General features: G+C 48.6%; 2 protein-coding genes across 2 annotated transcripts in view; both read left to right on the top strand.

Annotated features, from left to right (window-relative positions):
• The window catches only part of LOC132003219 (nucleoside diphosphate kinase A-like), a 9,451-nt gene extending 7,898 nt beyond the window's left edge, over positions 1 to 1,553 (top strand). The window contains exons 3-4 of the mRNA XM_059378560.1: positions 306 to 418; positions 1,243 to 1,553. Coding sequence (XP_059234543.1) covers positions 306 to 418; positions 1,243 to 1,360 — 231 coding nt within the window. The 3' untranslated portion in view covers positions 1,361 to 1,553. The remainder of the gene's footprint in view (positions 1 to 305; positions 419 to 1,242) is intronic.
• A 3,459-nt stretch (positions 1,554 to 5,012) lies between these two features.
• On the top strand, positions 5,013 to 9,774 carry LOC132003399 (nucleoside diphosphate kinase B). The gene is made up of 5 exons (XM_059378825.1): positions 5,013 to 5,150; positions 5,428 to 5,556; positions 6,341 to 6,442; positions 7,251 to 7,363; positions 9,518 to 9,774. The coding sequence occupies exons 2-5, from the start codon at positions 5,431 to 5,433 to the stop codon at positions 9,633 to 9,635; spliced, it is 459 nt and encodes a 152-aa protein (XP_059234808.1). The 5' UTR covers positions 5,013 to 5,150; positions 5,428 to 5,430; the 3' UTR covers positions 9,636 to 9,774.
• The last annotated feature ends 6,251 nt before the right edge of the window (positions 9,775 to 16,025 follow it).

Below are 16,025 nucleotides of genomic sequence, written 5' to 3' on the forward strand. Positions count from 1 at the left end.
GATGTGGGACTCGATCCCAGGACGCTGGGATCATGACCTGAGCCGAAGGCAGCTGCTTAACCAACTGAGCCACCCAGGCGTCCCTAACGAGGCATTTCTAAAAGGCTGCTCTGGCTGCTCTGTTGGGAATGGATTGTAGAAAAGCAGGAGTGGGAGCAGGGAGACTAGTATCCCAGTGCTGGAACAAGTAGCTGCTCCATAATTATTCCTTCAGTGTTAAAGGGGCTTTTTTTGAATTGATAGATTCCAGATTTTCTGCTGAGGTGGGTTTTCTTCCTTGACCATATATTCTTTTATCCTTGCAGGTCTGGGAGGGCCTGAATGTGGTGAAGACGGGCCGAGTGATGCTCGGGGAGACCAACCCTGCAGACTCCAAGCCTGGGACCATCCGTGGGGATTTCTGCATCCAAGTTGGCAGGTGGGAGTGGGTGCTTTTGCCTTTTTCCAAAATCTGAATTAGATGACAAGCATTTGGGTTCCTCAGGCTCTTGGCTGGCTCAGTTTTTAGAGGTAGAGCATGTGACTATAGATCTTGGGTTGTAAGTTCGAGCCCAGCCCTACTTTGGGTATAGAGATTACTTAAAAAAAAAAAAGAAAAAGAAAAGAGGGGAACCTGGGTGGCTCAGTGGGTTAAAGCCTCTGCCTTCAGCTTGGGTCATGATCCCAGGGTCCTGGGATCGAGCCCCGAATCGGGCTCTCTGCTCAGCGGGGAGCCTGCTTCCCTCTCTCTTCTGCCTGCCTCTCTGCCTGCTTGTGATCTCTGTCTGTCAAATTTAAAAAAAAAAAGAAAAGAAAAAAAGATCTTTAAAAAAAAATTGGGTTCCTGAGGCTGGGATGGACATGATACCATAAGCAGATCAATTTAAAATCAGTTCTTTTGTTTCTTTCTCTCTGAATTTGGTGTTTGGTTTGGTGAGTTCTCTGCCCTCAACCGTCAGCATCCATGTGGTTGTGCCTGGCTTCGGAGGGTATAGAACCGGTTACAGCACCGAATGCTGGCCGGAGTCCCCTCTTTGCTCACGTTGGTGTTGCTCTGAGGACTGGAACACAGGGAGGGCATTCTTCACCCCCACCTGAACCATGGCTGTAGGCTTTTTCTTTTACTGTGGACTCAGGTGCAGGGGGCTCTGGCTTTTTCTGCGGCAGGGGGCTGTCAGCTTTCTGGCACTGGGAGCCGGGGGGCTTCCAGGCTGTTGAATCCTTTGGGTCTCGGTAACGGGGCCTTCTCTCTCCCCCATCCAGGAACATTATCCACGGCAGCGACTCTGTGGAGAGTGCGGAGAAGGAGATTGGCTTGTGGTTCCAGCCTGAAGAGCTAGTGGATTACAAGAGCTGTGCTCAGAGCTGGATCTACGAGTGACCGGAGAGCAGACCTCCATGCTTTGTTCATTCCGTTCCCTCTCCCTCCCCTGAGCAGGGGGCCAGGCTCTCACAAATTCACGTAATTTGGAGACCTTCCTTCTAACCTGGAGGGCATCTCCTGGAGCTGGGTGTGCTCACTGTACAGTATTATGTGCTGCTGTCTAATTAAAATATTTCATCCCAACATCGGATTCATCGAGTTGGTTACTTTGTAATGCCCTATTGCTTTGTATTCTTTTTTCTTTCCCATTTATGCTGGGTAACCCGACAGGACAGAGTGTAAATACTATGTAAATTATTTTTGTTGTCCTGAGATCTCTTTCTCTCTCTCTTTATCTCTTTGCCCATCCTTCCTTTTACTCCTGTATCCCATCCGCTCTTGGTACCGAGCCAGTCCATAGTCATCTAGGAAGATCTGCTAGTTGCCAAGATTGTACTGGGGGCAGAGGATTCCCTGGAAATAAGAGATATCCTTCCTGCTCTTGAGAAGCTCTCGGCCTCAGCAGATGGGGGAGTGTGAGAAGTTGTAACTACTCCCAAAGCAGAAAAGCTGGATAGTGGGGCCTGGCCCTGGAAAAATGTCAGAAAAAGCAGGTGAAATCTTGTGAGTAGCTTTGATTTGTTAGGGCGCTGATTTGGTTGCTTTAATAGAGGCAAGATGGAAATTTCCTTCTCTTTATTTAAAAATCTAAACTAGAAATCTAACGTACAGCCCTGGGTCTGTTGCTCACAATGCTGTGTTGTGTACTTGAAATTTGCAAAGAGGATAGATCTTAAATGTGCTCACACACACACACAAATGAACATGGTAACGATGTGAATTGTTAACGTTCCATAGCTTAATTGTGATCATTGCACAGTATATGTAAATTAAAACAGGTTACCTTAAATACAGAACATGTTTTGTCAGTTATACCTCAGTAAAACTGCAAGAAGTCCAAGTGACTAAGTAGGGGTGGGGATGGCAGTGAGGTTCTGATCCTTGAGGTTGTCCCGAGGCTGATTCTTTTTTTTGTTTTGTTTTGTTTTTAAAGATTATTTATTTATTTATTTGACAGAGAGAGATCACAAGTAGGCAGAGAGGCAGGCAGAGAGAGAGGAGGAAGCAGGCTCCCTGCTGAGCAGCGAGCCTGATGCGGTACTCGATCCCAGGACCCTGAGATCATGACCTGAGCCGAAGGCAGCCGCTTAACCCACTGAGCCACCCAGGTGCCCCCAGAGGCTGATTCTAACCATGCCTTGTCCCCTATGCGTGCCTAATGGCAGGTTGGTAAGGAAAGTGGATTGTTCCTTTCTTTGAAGGGCGTCACCGTGAATCTACCACCTTCATTCCCCCTCCCATCTCATTGGCCAGAACTTCACGTGCGAGTCTCCTGCTGCAAGAGAATGTGGAAAATGTTTTTATCTGGGCACCTGGTGGCTAGAGAATACTTCAGAGCTCCCCTATGAGAAGGGGGAAGCTAAGAATACATCTTGGGGACAATTACTTTTGCTACAAACTTCAAGGTTTCTTTCCTGCTATTTTCCCTGTTCACCTGGCTTTGGTAGAGGCAGGGGAGCTGAGGGGAACTGGGTTGGGGGCTGCTGTGTTTCTCCACCTTCACTGGGGTGCACCTGACCAAATCGTAAGATTACTTGAAGGGTGCAGTGAGAGTTGACAGATGTACACGCTTCCTGACGGTGCGTGGGAGAAGAATGAGGCACAAACAAGGCAGCTGTAAGAGAGGGGGAGCCGGGACGACAGCGGGAAGGGCTGTCACCCGGAACAACTCCGTCCCCCGTTTATCAGATACAAGATGACCAACAAAGGAGAAGGTGGTTATAATTAGCCATAGGTCTTGTAGGTAAACAAGAAGGAATGTGAGTCATATGTTGATCACAAGTCTTACAGGTCAACGAGAAGAGGAGAGGTGTGTCTGGTCCAGCAGCATGGAATTTATTGAGCAAGCGCAGAGGCTTTTTCTGAGGCAGGGGAGGCTACAATAAAGGGACGCAGGCAGGGAAGCAGGTGGTGGTCTGCCCTGAGAGAGACGGGCATCCCCGGCTGCTCGGCTTCAGGGACGGCTTCAGGGACGTGTATCATCCTCTCCACCAGAGGCCCGCTGCTAGTACATATTTTTCCTCAAGGTCATCTTTAAGCATGCTTGCGTGACCAGTACAATTCCTCATTAGTTGTATTTTAAGCAGTATATTATTCTGAGGTTCTAAGGGACAGTTACATTGTGAAAGGATTTCCTCTAAGGGATGGCGGGGAGGACAGTGGTGTGGGTGGTGTGGGGGGCTACTTTCCTTTCAGGCAGCTGAGAACTAGATGCATTTCTGTTTCCCTGTTGGGGGAAAGTACTCACACCTTTGGGGAATGACTGTGTGTGCAGTGAGGCGGTGGGGTCACACCTTGCCCATTTAAGGGCTGTCTTTTCAGGAAGGGCAGGGAATGTGAAAGGCAGAAGGCTGCTATGGACCATTCTGCCGGAGCTAGAGTGACTGGACCAACGGGGCAAACAGCTCTCCAGAGAAATCTCCAGGGAAATTCCCAGACCCTGTCCCACAGTTGACATTGGATAACTCTGAAAAGGAAGCCCAAATCAGGGTTCTACCTTGAAGCCAAAGGGAACATTGGCTGTCTCTTCTCCAGAAGGAGAATTGCGTTTTAATGCTTTGCACCTAGCAGTGTGGGAAGGCAAGAAGGTGTCACAGAGGGCTGGATTGGTCCCTTGCAGCCGAGGCCAGGTTTGCAAGTTGGCTGGGGGTGGAGGTGGTGGGGCAAACAGGCCAGTTTCCACACTCGGCACTAACAAAACCCAAAGGTAGACCAGTTGAGGCAGAACAAGAAGAGAATTTATTTCTGGGAGCCTGACACTGGAAAGACTAGACCAACATCTCTCTCAGACTGTCTCCAAAGTGCTGAAAATACTTCCACGTTTCCATATGGAAACGGACAAAGGTCAGTGTGTACCTGTACCTGAAGGTCAAGTCCCTCAGTGTCTTGGGGTTGGTCCTGCAGAGTTCTCCCTGCTGCTTGCGGGGGTAGTATCGGTTCCCATCAGGGAATCCTTTGCCTGCAGGGGCTTCTCCCAGAGTTAAGTGATAAACTAGGAAGAATTTAGTCACCTGGAGGGTTTGAGGTCAAAATGGAGGTAGCTGAAGTCTCTCTACCTGGCGGGTACTGGTTATCAGGGCGGTCACTGCCAGCAGTCGGGAGAGGCCCGCGGGGCCCACCGTCAGCTCACGGTCCCGAGCAGGGACAGGCACGAGGCCTGGGACCATCTCAGGGACAAGCATGGCTGGACTGCTGTCCGCGCCGGCGGTAAGGAGGGACTCGCTGCCTCCGCACCGAAGCCGAGCACGGCCCGGGGCTGGGGAGCTGTGCGGACGCGCCAGGTCTGATTGCTGGGAGACCATCTAGAACGTGTCAGGATGTGTCTCGGGCTGGAGCAGCTCACCGCACAGGGAGTATAAGTGTGTGCGCGCGGGCCTGCGCGCGTGTGGCGGGAGGGACTGCGGGGTCCGGGCTGAGTTCCCGCCGCCGGGCAGCGCCCCCTCCCGACACTACCCCTGCAGGACACCCCACCCCCAACCGGGAGAGGAAGCCACTTCCTGCTCCCGAGCCCCCTCTCCTCCTCGCCTGCCCGGGGCGTGGACAGCGGTCTCGGGCCGCGTCGGCCTCGCGGGTTGGGCGGCGGGGCGTCCGGGGTGTGGCCGTCGCGCGTCCCTCCTCCCGATCAGCTCCGGGCCCCGCTGCTCGCTCCACGTCTCGTCTCCCGCCCCGCCGCGCAGCCTGCTAACCGGTAAGGCGCTGGGGACGCTTTTCCTCGCCGCCCCCCGGGGACCCCTCCCCCGCCCCCAGCGGACGCGCTCGCCTCTACCCCCTCGCCCTCCCCCGGGCCCTGCGCCGGGTCCCCTTCCGCGGGGCGGCGGCCGGCGGGCTCGTGTTCCCGAGGAGCGGACGGAGGGGACGGAGCGCCCGCGGGGTTGGGGGCGGGGGGGAAGGCGCGGGCCGGGGGAGGGCGTCCGGGGTCCTGTGTCCCTGAGGCCGCGGGCCCTGAGCCGACCTGTCGCCCGCAGGCCATGGCCCACCAGGAGCGCACGTTCATCGCCATCAAGCCGGACGGCGTGCAGCGCGGCCTGGTGGGCGAGATCATCAAGCGCTTCGAGCAGAAGGGGTTCCGCCTCGTGGCCATGAAGTTCCTGCAGGTAACGCCTCCCCCCCGCCCCAATACCCCGCTCCTCCGCCGGCTTCCCTCGCCGCCTCCCGCGCCTCGAGGACCTCCCCTCCTTCCCCTCGCGGCCCCCGCGGCGATCGCGGCGCTGGGGCCAGCGGGCACAGGCGCCCTCGCAAGGTTAAGCGGAGGTGACTTGACGGCCGGGGGAGCAGGGCCCGCGGGGAGCGGAGGAAACTGTCTCCCGGCCTGGCCACGCGGGCCACACGGGCCACACGGGCCACACGTGCCCACGGTGCGGGCAGACGGAGCTCCCTCCGGTTTAGGGCAGAGCCCGCTACTTCCACACTTTACATGTGGGCCACAAATCTGGACCTTTGAGAGGTATTGAAATCTTAACCAAGCCCATCAGGGATGAGGAGAACATTCTCAGTTAGCGTGTGAAATGTTGCAAAAGGAGCTAGAAATGGGCCAGAAGAGTTGACATGATCTCTCTCAGACGCATCTTCCTCAAAGGCAGCCAAAGCTTAACACTCCACATCCAGATTCTCAAACCACGTGCTTCTTAGGATGATAATATCCCCCCTAACAGCATGGACATTTTGAGGCTGTCTTCATGATCACACCAGTGTTTCTGCTACAGAAGTATCAGTGTCGAGGTTTGGGTGGGATTTCGATATACACCTTATGAATGTGAACTAACATATGGTACAGGACTTGGCGAACCTGTCTTGGGGATGGGGGCTTCTTTGGATGGGACAGTTGTACTTCAGCCTTTCTAGCGTTCTTCCTAACGGCGACCTCCTGTTGCATGCCAGGCCTCTCAGGAGCTCCTGAAGCAGCACTACATTGACCTGAAGGACCGTCCCTTCTTCCCAGGGCTGGTGAAGTACATGAACTCCGGGCCGGTTGTGGCCATGGCAAGTGCTTGTGGGGGCCTGGTCTGGGGGGCTGGGAACAAGGGCTGGTACAGAGCCGGTCATCTTCCCCAGCCACTCCAAATTCCTTGTTTTACAAATGGAGCCTGCTGGAGTTACTCAGTGAACAGAACAGCTAGGAGAAGCAGAATCAGACCTTAGAAAAAGTTCTCTAGTCTACGGCCATACCACCCTGAACGCGCCCGATCTCGTCTGATCTCGGAAGCTAAGCAGGGTCGGGCCTGGTTAGTACTTGGATGGGAGAAAAAGTTCTCTATGGCCCCGTGGTAGAAATGGAGCAGTCTCTTTCCTCCTCTGGCATTCATGTCCAGCTGGGAATGAAGAGGAGTAGAAAGTTCAGGAGGGAGGCACTGAATTCGGGCCTCGATTCTCAGAGGACGGCTCTTGGTTCTTCCTGTTCTCCCTGGACTGCACCTAGGCTTCCGTGGGAATCCTCACCATGTCCTGTACTAATGTCCCCTGACTCTCTCAGCCCGATCACTGGCCTCTACCCCTTCATCACTGTTTGTTCTCCTGCTGGTGGCTGCCTGAGGTTCTTCTGTCCTGTTCATCTTCCTCTCGGGTGGGAAGTCCCCAGGTTGGGTAGCGGGGTTCTCTGTATGGGAGTAGTATACTGGGCATGGAGCCCAGAGCATCACTACAGGCCTCTGCTGTCTAGTGCTGGGGGGAGCTGCTTAATGGGTCATGGATGGGTCTGCCGGAAGCGAGCCCTGAGGTGGGGGGTGAAGGTTTGTACCGAGGGGTCCCAAGTGACAGATCTGATGCCGTTCCTCTTTCTGACTGTTCCCAGGTCTGGGAGGGACTGAATGTGGTGAAGACGGGGCGGATGATGCTTGGGGAGACCAACCCAGCAGATTCTAAGCCAGGCACCATTCGTGGGGACTTCTGCATTCAAGTTGGGAGGTAAGCCCTAGGGGCGCGGATGACTTTTTCTCAAAGACACTTCAATGGGGGTATGAAGCATGATTGGTGTATCCCAGATTTAGGAACATTGGGACTTCTAAAATTAGGTGGTGGCGATCACTAGTGGAAGTTTCTTCCATAGTTACTTCCCTAGGCTACCTAAAATTTTACCTAAGGCCTTGCACAAGGGATCTGCGTGCGGTAGGTCCCGTGGGACACAGCAGAAGGCAAGGAGTGTGGGGAGGGCCTCGACCCTGCTCCTAGTGGTGAAGTGGCTGTGGGTGGGCCACTTAACTTTTTGGTTTCCTCACTGTATAAAATTTGTGCAAACATGGGGCACCTGGGTGGCTCAGTGGGTTAAGCCTTTGCCTTCGGCTCAGGTTATGATCTTAGGGTCTTGGGATCGAGCCCCGCATTGGGCTCTCTGCTCAGTGGGGAGCCTTCTTCCCCCTTTCTCTGCCTGCTGGTCTGCCTACTTGTGATCTCTGTCAAATAAATAAAATCTTTAAAAAAAATCTGTACAAACACTTGGTACAGAATTTTAAGATCCAAATGGAATAAAGGGATTTCAGGGAGCGTGAATGTTTGCGCTGGGCTTTGCAAATGAGTGTTGCAAGAAAACACAGCAAAAATGGCCCTTGATTCTGTCTAGTTTGGTTATTGGTCTGGTTATCCCTGTGTTTCAAAATTCAAGAAGGAATGTTTTGTGGCAGAGCAGTCTTGGGGTACAAGCCCTGTTTTGGAAATTTGGGAGTATAATAAAGTTGAGCCAGGGCATACTTTTGATCGAATACATATATAATTTTATCTATTTTTTTTTTTTAAAGATTTTATTTATTTATTTGACAGAGGGAGATCACAAGTAGGCAGAGAGGCAGGCAGAGAGAGAGAGGAGGAAGCAGGCTCCCCACTGAGCAGAGAGCCCGATGCGGGACTCGATCCCAGGACCCTGAGATCATGACCTGAGCCGAAGGCAGCAGCTTAACCCACTGAGCCACCCAGGCGCCCTTATCTATTTTTTTTTTAAAGATTTTATTTATCAGAGAGAGAGCGAGAGCAAGCGAGCACAGGCAGACAGAATGGCAGGCAGAGGCAGAGGGAGAAGCAGGCTCCCCACCAAGCAAGGAGCCTGATGCGGGACTCGATCCCAGGACCCTGGGATCATGACCCAAGACGAAGGCAGCTGCTTAACCAACTGAGCCACCCAGGCGTCCCTATAATTTTATCTATTTACTTATTTTAAGAGATAGCATGTGTACAGTGGTTTGGGGAGTGGGTGGGGGAGGGGCAGAGGGAGAGAGAGAATCCCAAGCTGACTCTGCTGACTGCCCAACTCCCGTCACGGGGCTCGATCTCAACGACCCTGAGATCATGACCCAAGCCGAAATCAAGAGTCAGATGCTCAACTGACTGAGCCACCCAACCCTCCCCAACCTAATATTGCTTTTAAGAGAAAATACTTTGGCGATAATTCAAATGGCAATTTGGCCAAAAAGGTCTGTAGTGACCATCCTTTGCCTTAGCCATAAACAGATTTTGGCACTTTAAAATGTGGTAACCTCGGGGCGCCTGGGTGGCTCAGTGGCTTAAAGCCTCTGTCTTCGGCTCAGGTCATGATCCCAGGAGCCTGGGATCGAGTCCTGCATCGGGCTCTCTGCTCAGCGGGAAGCCTGCTTCCTCCTCTCTCTCTCTCTCTCTCTCTCTCTGCCTGCCTCTCTGCCTGCTTGTGATCTCTGTCTGTCAAATAAATAAAATCTTAAAAAAAATAAAAAATAAAAATAAAATGTGGTAACCTGGGGTGCCTGGGTGGCTCAGTCAATGAAATGTCTTGACTTTTTTTTTATTTGACAGACAGAGATCACAAGTAGGCAGAGAGGCAGGCAGAGAGAGAGGAAGGGAAGCAGGCTCCTTGCTGAAAAGAGAGCCGGATGCGGGGCTTGATCCCAGGACCCTGGGATCATGACCTGAGCCGAAGGCAGAGGCTTTAACCCACTGAGCCAGCCAGGTGCCCCGAAACGTCTTGACTCTTGACCTTAGCTCAGGTCTTGATCCCAGGGTTGTGATTTCAAGCCCATGTTGGGCTCCATGCTGGGTGTGGAGCCTACTTTAAAAAAAAATAAAAATGTGGTAACTAGTAATTGTTGTTTTTCTTAGGAACATCATTCATGGCAGTGATTCAGTGAAAAGTGCGGAGAAAGAAATCAGCCTCTGGTTCAAGCCTGAAGAGTTGGTGGATTACAAGTCTTGTGCTTTTGACTGGATCTATGAATAAAAGGCGGACAAAGCCTCAGTCCCCTTTGGCCCCACTTGATGTGTCCCTGGACACAGCTCTTCATTCCAGTGACTTGGAAATAATAGAATCAATCTTTCTTTTCTAAAACCTACTTACCAATAAAGCCTTTGGAAACGGGTGCAACTTCCTGTGCTTACTTGATATTACCCTAGAAGAGATGACTTGGTTCCTTGGCTTTCATAGCATTATCCAGAACGATAATGCTTGCTGCTTGCTGTGGAAGAATGATCTGACCCTTCTCAGCAAAGTGCTAGACTCTGGGAGGTAGAGTAGAGAGGCTGAAGAGGACAGGCGTGGCACTGACCGTGTGTCCAAACTAAAAAGGAAATAATGATAATATCCCGGCCACCTTAGAGGATGTAGAAATGCGTATTTTTGTACAGTGAATTTGTTGAATCCCAGGTGAACACAGAGTAGTCAAGTTGTCCAGATTTACATCTTTGTTGACTGATCACTGGGCAAGTTATGAGGAAGTAGAAGGCTAATGACATCTGTAACATGAGAATCACTGCTGCACTGCAGGTTTAAGAGAAAGAACGAATGTAGTGCCTGGCCCCAGGTAAGGTGTGCCTTGCACTCCTGCCCTACTTCTTACTCTTCCCTGAGGTGAGATACTTATACCTGTTTTCTGGGCTACATGCACTGAGTGGCTACAAGGTTCTTACTGCCTGCTTTTAAGGTTAGTTTCCCTGGATGGCACAGTTGTATGGTAACACCAAATAGTACCCCTTAGGATAAATGATTACTATCAGGTTTATCAGACTGGAGTCTGGTTTAAAAATTTGAGTTTTATAGGCTACCTGGCTCAATTGGTTTTAAGTGTCTGACTCTTGATTTCAGTTTAGGGCACAGTCTCAGGGTTGTGAGATCGAGCCCGGGTTGGACTCTGGACTGGGCATGGAGCCTGCTTGAGATTCTCTCTCCCTCTGCCTCTGCCCTTTTATTTATTTATTTTTTAAGATTTTATTTATTTATTTGACAGAGATCACAAGTAGGCAGAGAGGCAGGCAGAGAGAGAGGGAAGCAGGCTCCCCACTGAGCAGAGAGCCCGATGCGGGACTCGATCCCAGGACCCTGAGATCATGACCTGAGCCAAAGGCAGCAGCTTAACCCACTGAGCCATCCAGGCGCCCTGCCTCTGCCCTTTAAAAAAAAATGGAGATGACAGAAATATGTGGGTTTATGAATAGCTGTTTTCTGCTAGGCATCTGGAGAAAGCTTCATATGCTAGTGGCACATAAAAGACTCAAAAGACACAATATTACTTTTTTTTATGCATATGGGTTAGACGACAAGACAATGACAAAAATACATTGACATTTTGGTGCAAAAACTGTCAGGATTATAGCTTTAAGTCAACAGTTCACAAGTTTTAACATTTTCTAAATTATTTTTCAATTTCACATTAAATATATTTGTACATGCTACATGCTCTTACCACATTAAGTAGTTTGATTATTAAACTTATGGATGGAGCAGGCTCATGGATCTGCATTTTATTTTATTTTTTATTTTTATTTTTATTTAAGACTTTGTCAGAAAGATAGAGTTCAGACAGGTAGAGAGGCAGGCAGAGGCAGAGAGAGAAGCAGGCTCCCTGCAGAGCAAGGAGCCTGATGTGGGACTCGATCCCAGGATGCTGGGATCATGACCTGAGCCGAAGGCAGACGCTTAACCAACTGAGCCACCCAGGCATCCCCGGATCTGCATTTTAAAAATTATTTTAGAGAAAGAGAGAATGAGTGGGGGAGGAGGGGCTTCAGAGAGAAGCTGACTCTCTTCAGCTTGAGAGTCTGAAGTCAGACTCTCAAGCTGACTTCCTGCTAAGCTGGTCTTGGGGCTTGATCCCAGGACCCCCAAGATCACGACCCGAGCCACAACCAAGAGTTGGACACTCAACTGACTGAGCCACCCAGGTGCCACCCAGGTGCCCCATCGGGTCTGCATTTTTTTTTTTTTCTTTTTAAAGATTTTATTTATTTACTTGACACACAGCACAAGTAGAGGGAACAACAGACAGAGGCCGAGGGAGAGGAAGGCTTCCTGCAGAGCAGGGAGCCAGACGTGAGACTCAATCCCAGGACCCTGGGATCATGACCTGTGAGCCCAAGGCAAACGCTCAACTGACTGAACCACCCAGGTACCTCTGCATTTTTTAAAAAAAGACTTTGAGAAAGAGAGAGAGGGGGGGAGGGAGGAGCAGGGAGGAGGGGCAGAGGGAAAGAGAGAAGCAGACTCTCTCAGAGAGAGAGAGAGAGAGAGAGAGAGAGAGAGAGAAGGAGCAGGGAGGAGGGGCAGAGGGAAAGAGAGAAGCAGATTCCCCGCTAAGCATATGCAGGGTCCCATCGCGGGACCTGAGCTGAAGGCAGACACTTAACTGACTGTGCCACCCAGGTGTCCCTGGATCTGTATTAAATTAATTATTTAATATTTTACCTATTTGTGAGAGAGAGCACACAAGCAGGCAGAGCAGCAGGCAAAGGAAGCAGCAAGACTCCCTGCTGAGCAAGGAGCCTGATGTGGGATTCGATCCCAGCACCCTGGGATCATGACCTGAGCCGAAAGCAGATGCTTAACCACCTGAGCCACTCAGACATCCCCAGATCTGTATTTTAATGTGTCTGGAAGTCTTGCAGTGACTCACGGGCTGAGATACTTGGATGGACAGCAGTTATGGGCTTACTCTGTGTCAAGGCTGTTCTAAGGCTACACACATGATTTATAATCCTCACAACTCCTAGGAGATTGGGCCTAGTAGCCCCATTTTACAGCTGAGGAAATGGGAGTCAAGTTACAGAATCAACAAGGATGGTTTCAGTGAAAGCGGCTGGCTTCGGACCCCACGCTCTTGGTCACTGTCCCTCACTACCTTTACCTTTAGTGAAAATTTTGAGTTTGGAGGGTAACTGAAATCTAACTTGGTGTGGGCAAATTGAGAGGAATGGTATGAACTTTGGAACAATTACTGAGCGAGAAAGGGTGGACTGTGGTGAGATTAAAGTTACTGCCTCTGGAGTAAGTTTGGATTTTGGACCTCATCCTATCACCCAGCTAAGTGTGTGAGAGCAGACACCTCCTTCAGAACCTTTTATGCGTTCCAGACTTTTTTTTAGGAACGCATATTAAACGCACTGGCCTCAGTAACAGTCTGCAAGAAATCCTTTACTGTTGTCCCTGGATCTCACAAGGCTGGATAACACCACAAGGGTAAAGTTAGTTTCGGGGAAACACTTGGTTCTCTTGAGCGTATGTTCGGCATAAAGCATACCAGGAACCTAGTTTTCCCAATGGGCATGTAATGGTTTCAAGAATAGTATGTGTATCTCAAAGCTCATGGGACTGTAAATGAGAGCCAAGCTGGGAATTCCAACATACTAGGCAACTGTGGAAGCCATTTAAGGGAGAAAGCAGGGCAGAAATTAGGATCTACTTTTTTCTTGCAGTGTGTTAAATTTTTCTGAAGTGTGATGATGGAATTAACCCCGGAAGTCCCAATCCATCTGTTATCTCTCTTTTTTTTTTTTAATTTTATTTATTTATTTGACAGAGAGAGATCACAAGTAGACAGAGAGGCAGGCAGAGAGAGAGAGGGAAGCAGGCTTCCCGCTGAGGAGAGAGCCCCATGGGGGACTGGATCCCAGGACTCTGAGATCACGACCTGAGCCGAAGGCATCGGCTTAACCCACTGAGCCACCCAGGCGCTCCCATCTGTTATCTTAACATCCGTAAAATTATCTACAAACTGCTTTATTTTTTAGTAAAGTTGGATAATTTACTAATGACTTAGTTGTTGGTAAAGGAGGGTGTCTTGCATTTCTTCCTCATGGAAACCGCCAGAGCCAGCTGGGGTCACTTATTTACATCCTATGAATTTTGTCTGCTGTTGAGGTTAATAGAGTTTTAAAAAAAAAAGTTCCCCAGCAAGCACACCAACCCTCTGCCCCCATGTTCTAGCTACAGTGATGGACTCCCCCCACCAGCAGTCCGCACCCCCTCTGCCGTGTCATGGCTTGGCCATGTACCTTTGTGCAATCCTGGCTCAAACGCAGCCATGTCCACACAGCTCCCCGCATACTGTTCCTCCCCTGCCAGCCGGGAGTAAATGTGCCTGCTTTCCCCTCATCGGGTCACAGGTTCTGTGAGGAAGGAAGGCACCTGGCTCGCCTGTAGAAGGCCACTCAGTATCTTGAAGAAAAAAGGAAACCCCTCAAAGACCAAAGTGTATTAAAGAATTGCTCCAATACAACTTAACTTTAACGTTTTATTTTGTGTAAAAAAGGGCAATTTAGTGAATTATTTTCATCTTGTACACAAAGTTATAATTTTAATGCTTTTCACATCCATGCTGAAAATTTGCAGTTTGGTAAAAATGAAAGGAACATAAGTTTCTCCGAAGGAATTTTTCACGCCATTATATACACTTCATGAGAAAGTCTCAAATACTTCCTCAGTGATCACAAGTTACCAAGAAAATAAAAGATTAAATTTGTACAGATATTGATCTATATATCAAATACATACAGAAATGATGTAAAAACCTTATGCAGTTTACTTTGACCTCTGTCCTCAAAAGATTTGCCCAGGGACAGATGCTTTTCTTTTGTATAAATGACTGTGGCTTTATTTAAAATATGAAAATCAAAGGAAGCAACCCAGTTTCATCACAGTATTTTTAAAATCCCTTCCCAATAGTAAAGGATCATTACCAAATATATAGCACCATAATACAAGTATTGATGGGAGAGGGTATTCACATCACGCAAAATTAATATAATAAAAACAAACAAACACTGAAAACCCGTGTTAGTATCCGTAGAATAAGAAGTTGATAACAGCTGTAGCTTTCCTCATACACAGCAAGGAAAAGGTTAAAGAGTTTAAACTACCAAAAATCCCCAAATAATTCTAAGAGGAGAAAAATGAAAACAAACCCAAGGTCAGCAGTACATTTTGAACCGTAAAAGAGAATGGGGCTATTGGGTCATACGACTGGAGTTATGGCTAAGACATCACTCTCCTCTGCACTAACTTGTTTTCTGTTTATCAGCAGCAGGAGTTAGAGCCTGAACAATGAGGAGGGCTTCAGACTGTGTTGAGACCACAGGAAGTCCTTGCCAACCTTTAACTGTTGATCATGGGATCAAGACAAGAAACATTTCACGAACAGGTGGGACATTCAAAGACACTCAGAGCCTGGTTTTGCTGTATGACTGGAAGCTTCTAAGACCTGGCTAACAAATGAGCATTGCGCACAGAACTAATTACCAGGCTCCAAATCAAATCCCTCCTGATTTTCCCCAGTTCCCCACAGGGCCCCTAAGCCCCAGGTATGGCCAGGCACGCCCTGCAGCTCCTGTCACGGAACCAGAGCCTGAGAATGAAGACCATGGTTAAGCCCTGCTGTGGAAGTCTTCTTCTAGGCTTTACGTTTATGGGAAGATTCTTAAAAGTTAAAGATTTGGGAAGTGTGAGGATGTCACATTTACAGTAGGTCCCTCTCAGTAAGGTTGTTTAAGATAAATATCCAGTAATTTAACAGCTGAATTCACATATATTTGACACATGAGAATCAACTTGGCGTTGATATGATCTGCATTTATGCCCCTAAAGAGTCAGTATTAAGAAATGTTGACATGCGATTCCATACATTCTTACACTATAAAGTAACAAATTTTACTTCCAGTAGCAACTACAAAACCTTATGTTATTAACCCCTCTTGCATAGAATGAGGTAAACCTGTGCGTATTACCAATGCTATTATTCCCAAAAGTAGAGCAATATTTTAGAAAATAAACTGCTGGTTTTTAATGTTCTATGCATTTTAAAATTCAAACAAAAATCTTACCTAAAATGGTCTCCTGGGGCTTTCCATTACCATTTTTTTTTTTTAAAGCATTCCATAGGCTGAAGGACTTTAGAGGTTAATCATTTTGATTAATTTCTAATTAGCCCTACCTATATTCCAGAGGAGATGGTCAATGTTACCACTCTGAAGAGGCCAGGCTAAGACCCAGAAGCACTTCTAGAACAGATGCAATTAATTCCTGAGAGTTTAGTTTATGAACCTCACTGGTAAACGCTAGAGCTCTCTCATTCAGTCACAACTCAGAAAGTTAGAAAAATGCAGAGAGCAAACCTTTCACCAATTTACCCTTGTATCCTTTTGTTTTTTAAAGGAAGCCATGTGAATTTTAAAGTAGGGAATGTTTGAAATGGTCCAAATCAGTTATTACTGTTAAAATTAATTTTGAATACAATTAAAAGACAACTCATTATATATATATATTATATATATAATATATATATATATACCTATATATATATGGAATTTTAAGAAAATTAAATTCTCTTTCAAATTAGTTTTTTTT

This window comes from Mustela nigripes, chromosome 16 (genome assembly GCF_022355385.1).
Source record: "Mustela nigripes isolate SB6536 chromosome 16, MUSNIG.SB6536, whole genome shotgun sequence".
In the NCBI taxonomy this organism is placed as follows: Eukaryota; Metazoa; Chordata; class Mammalia; order Carnivora; family Mustelidae; genus Mustela; species Mustela nigripes.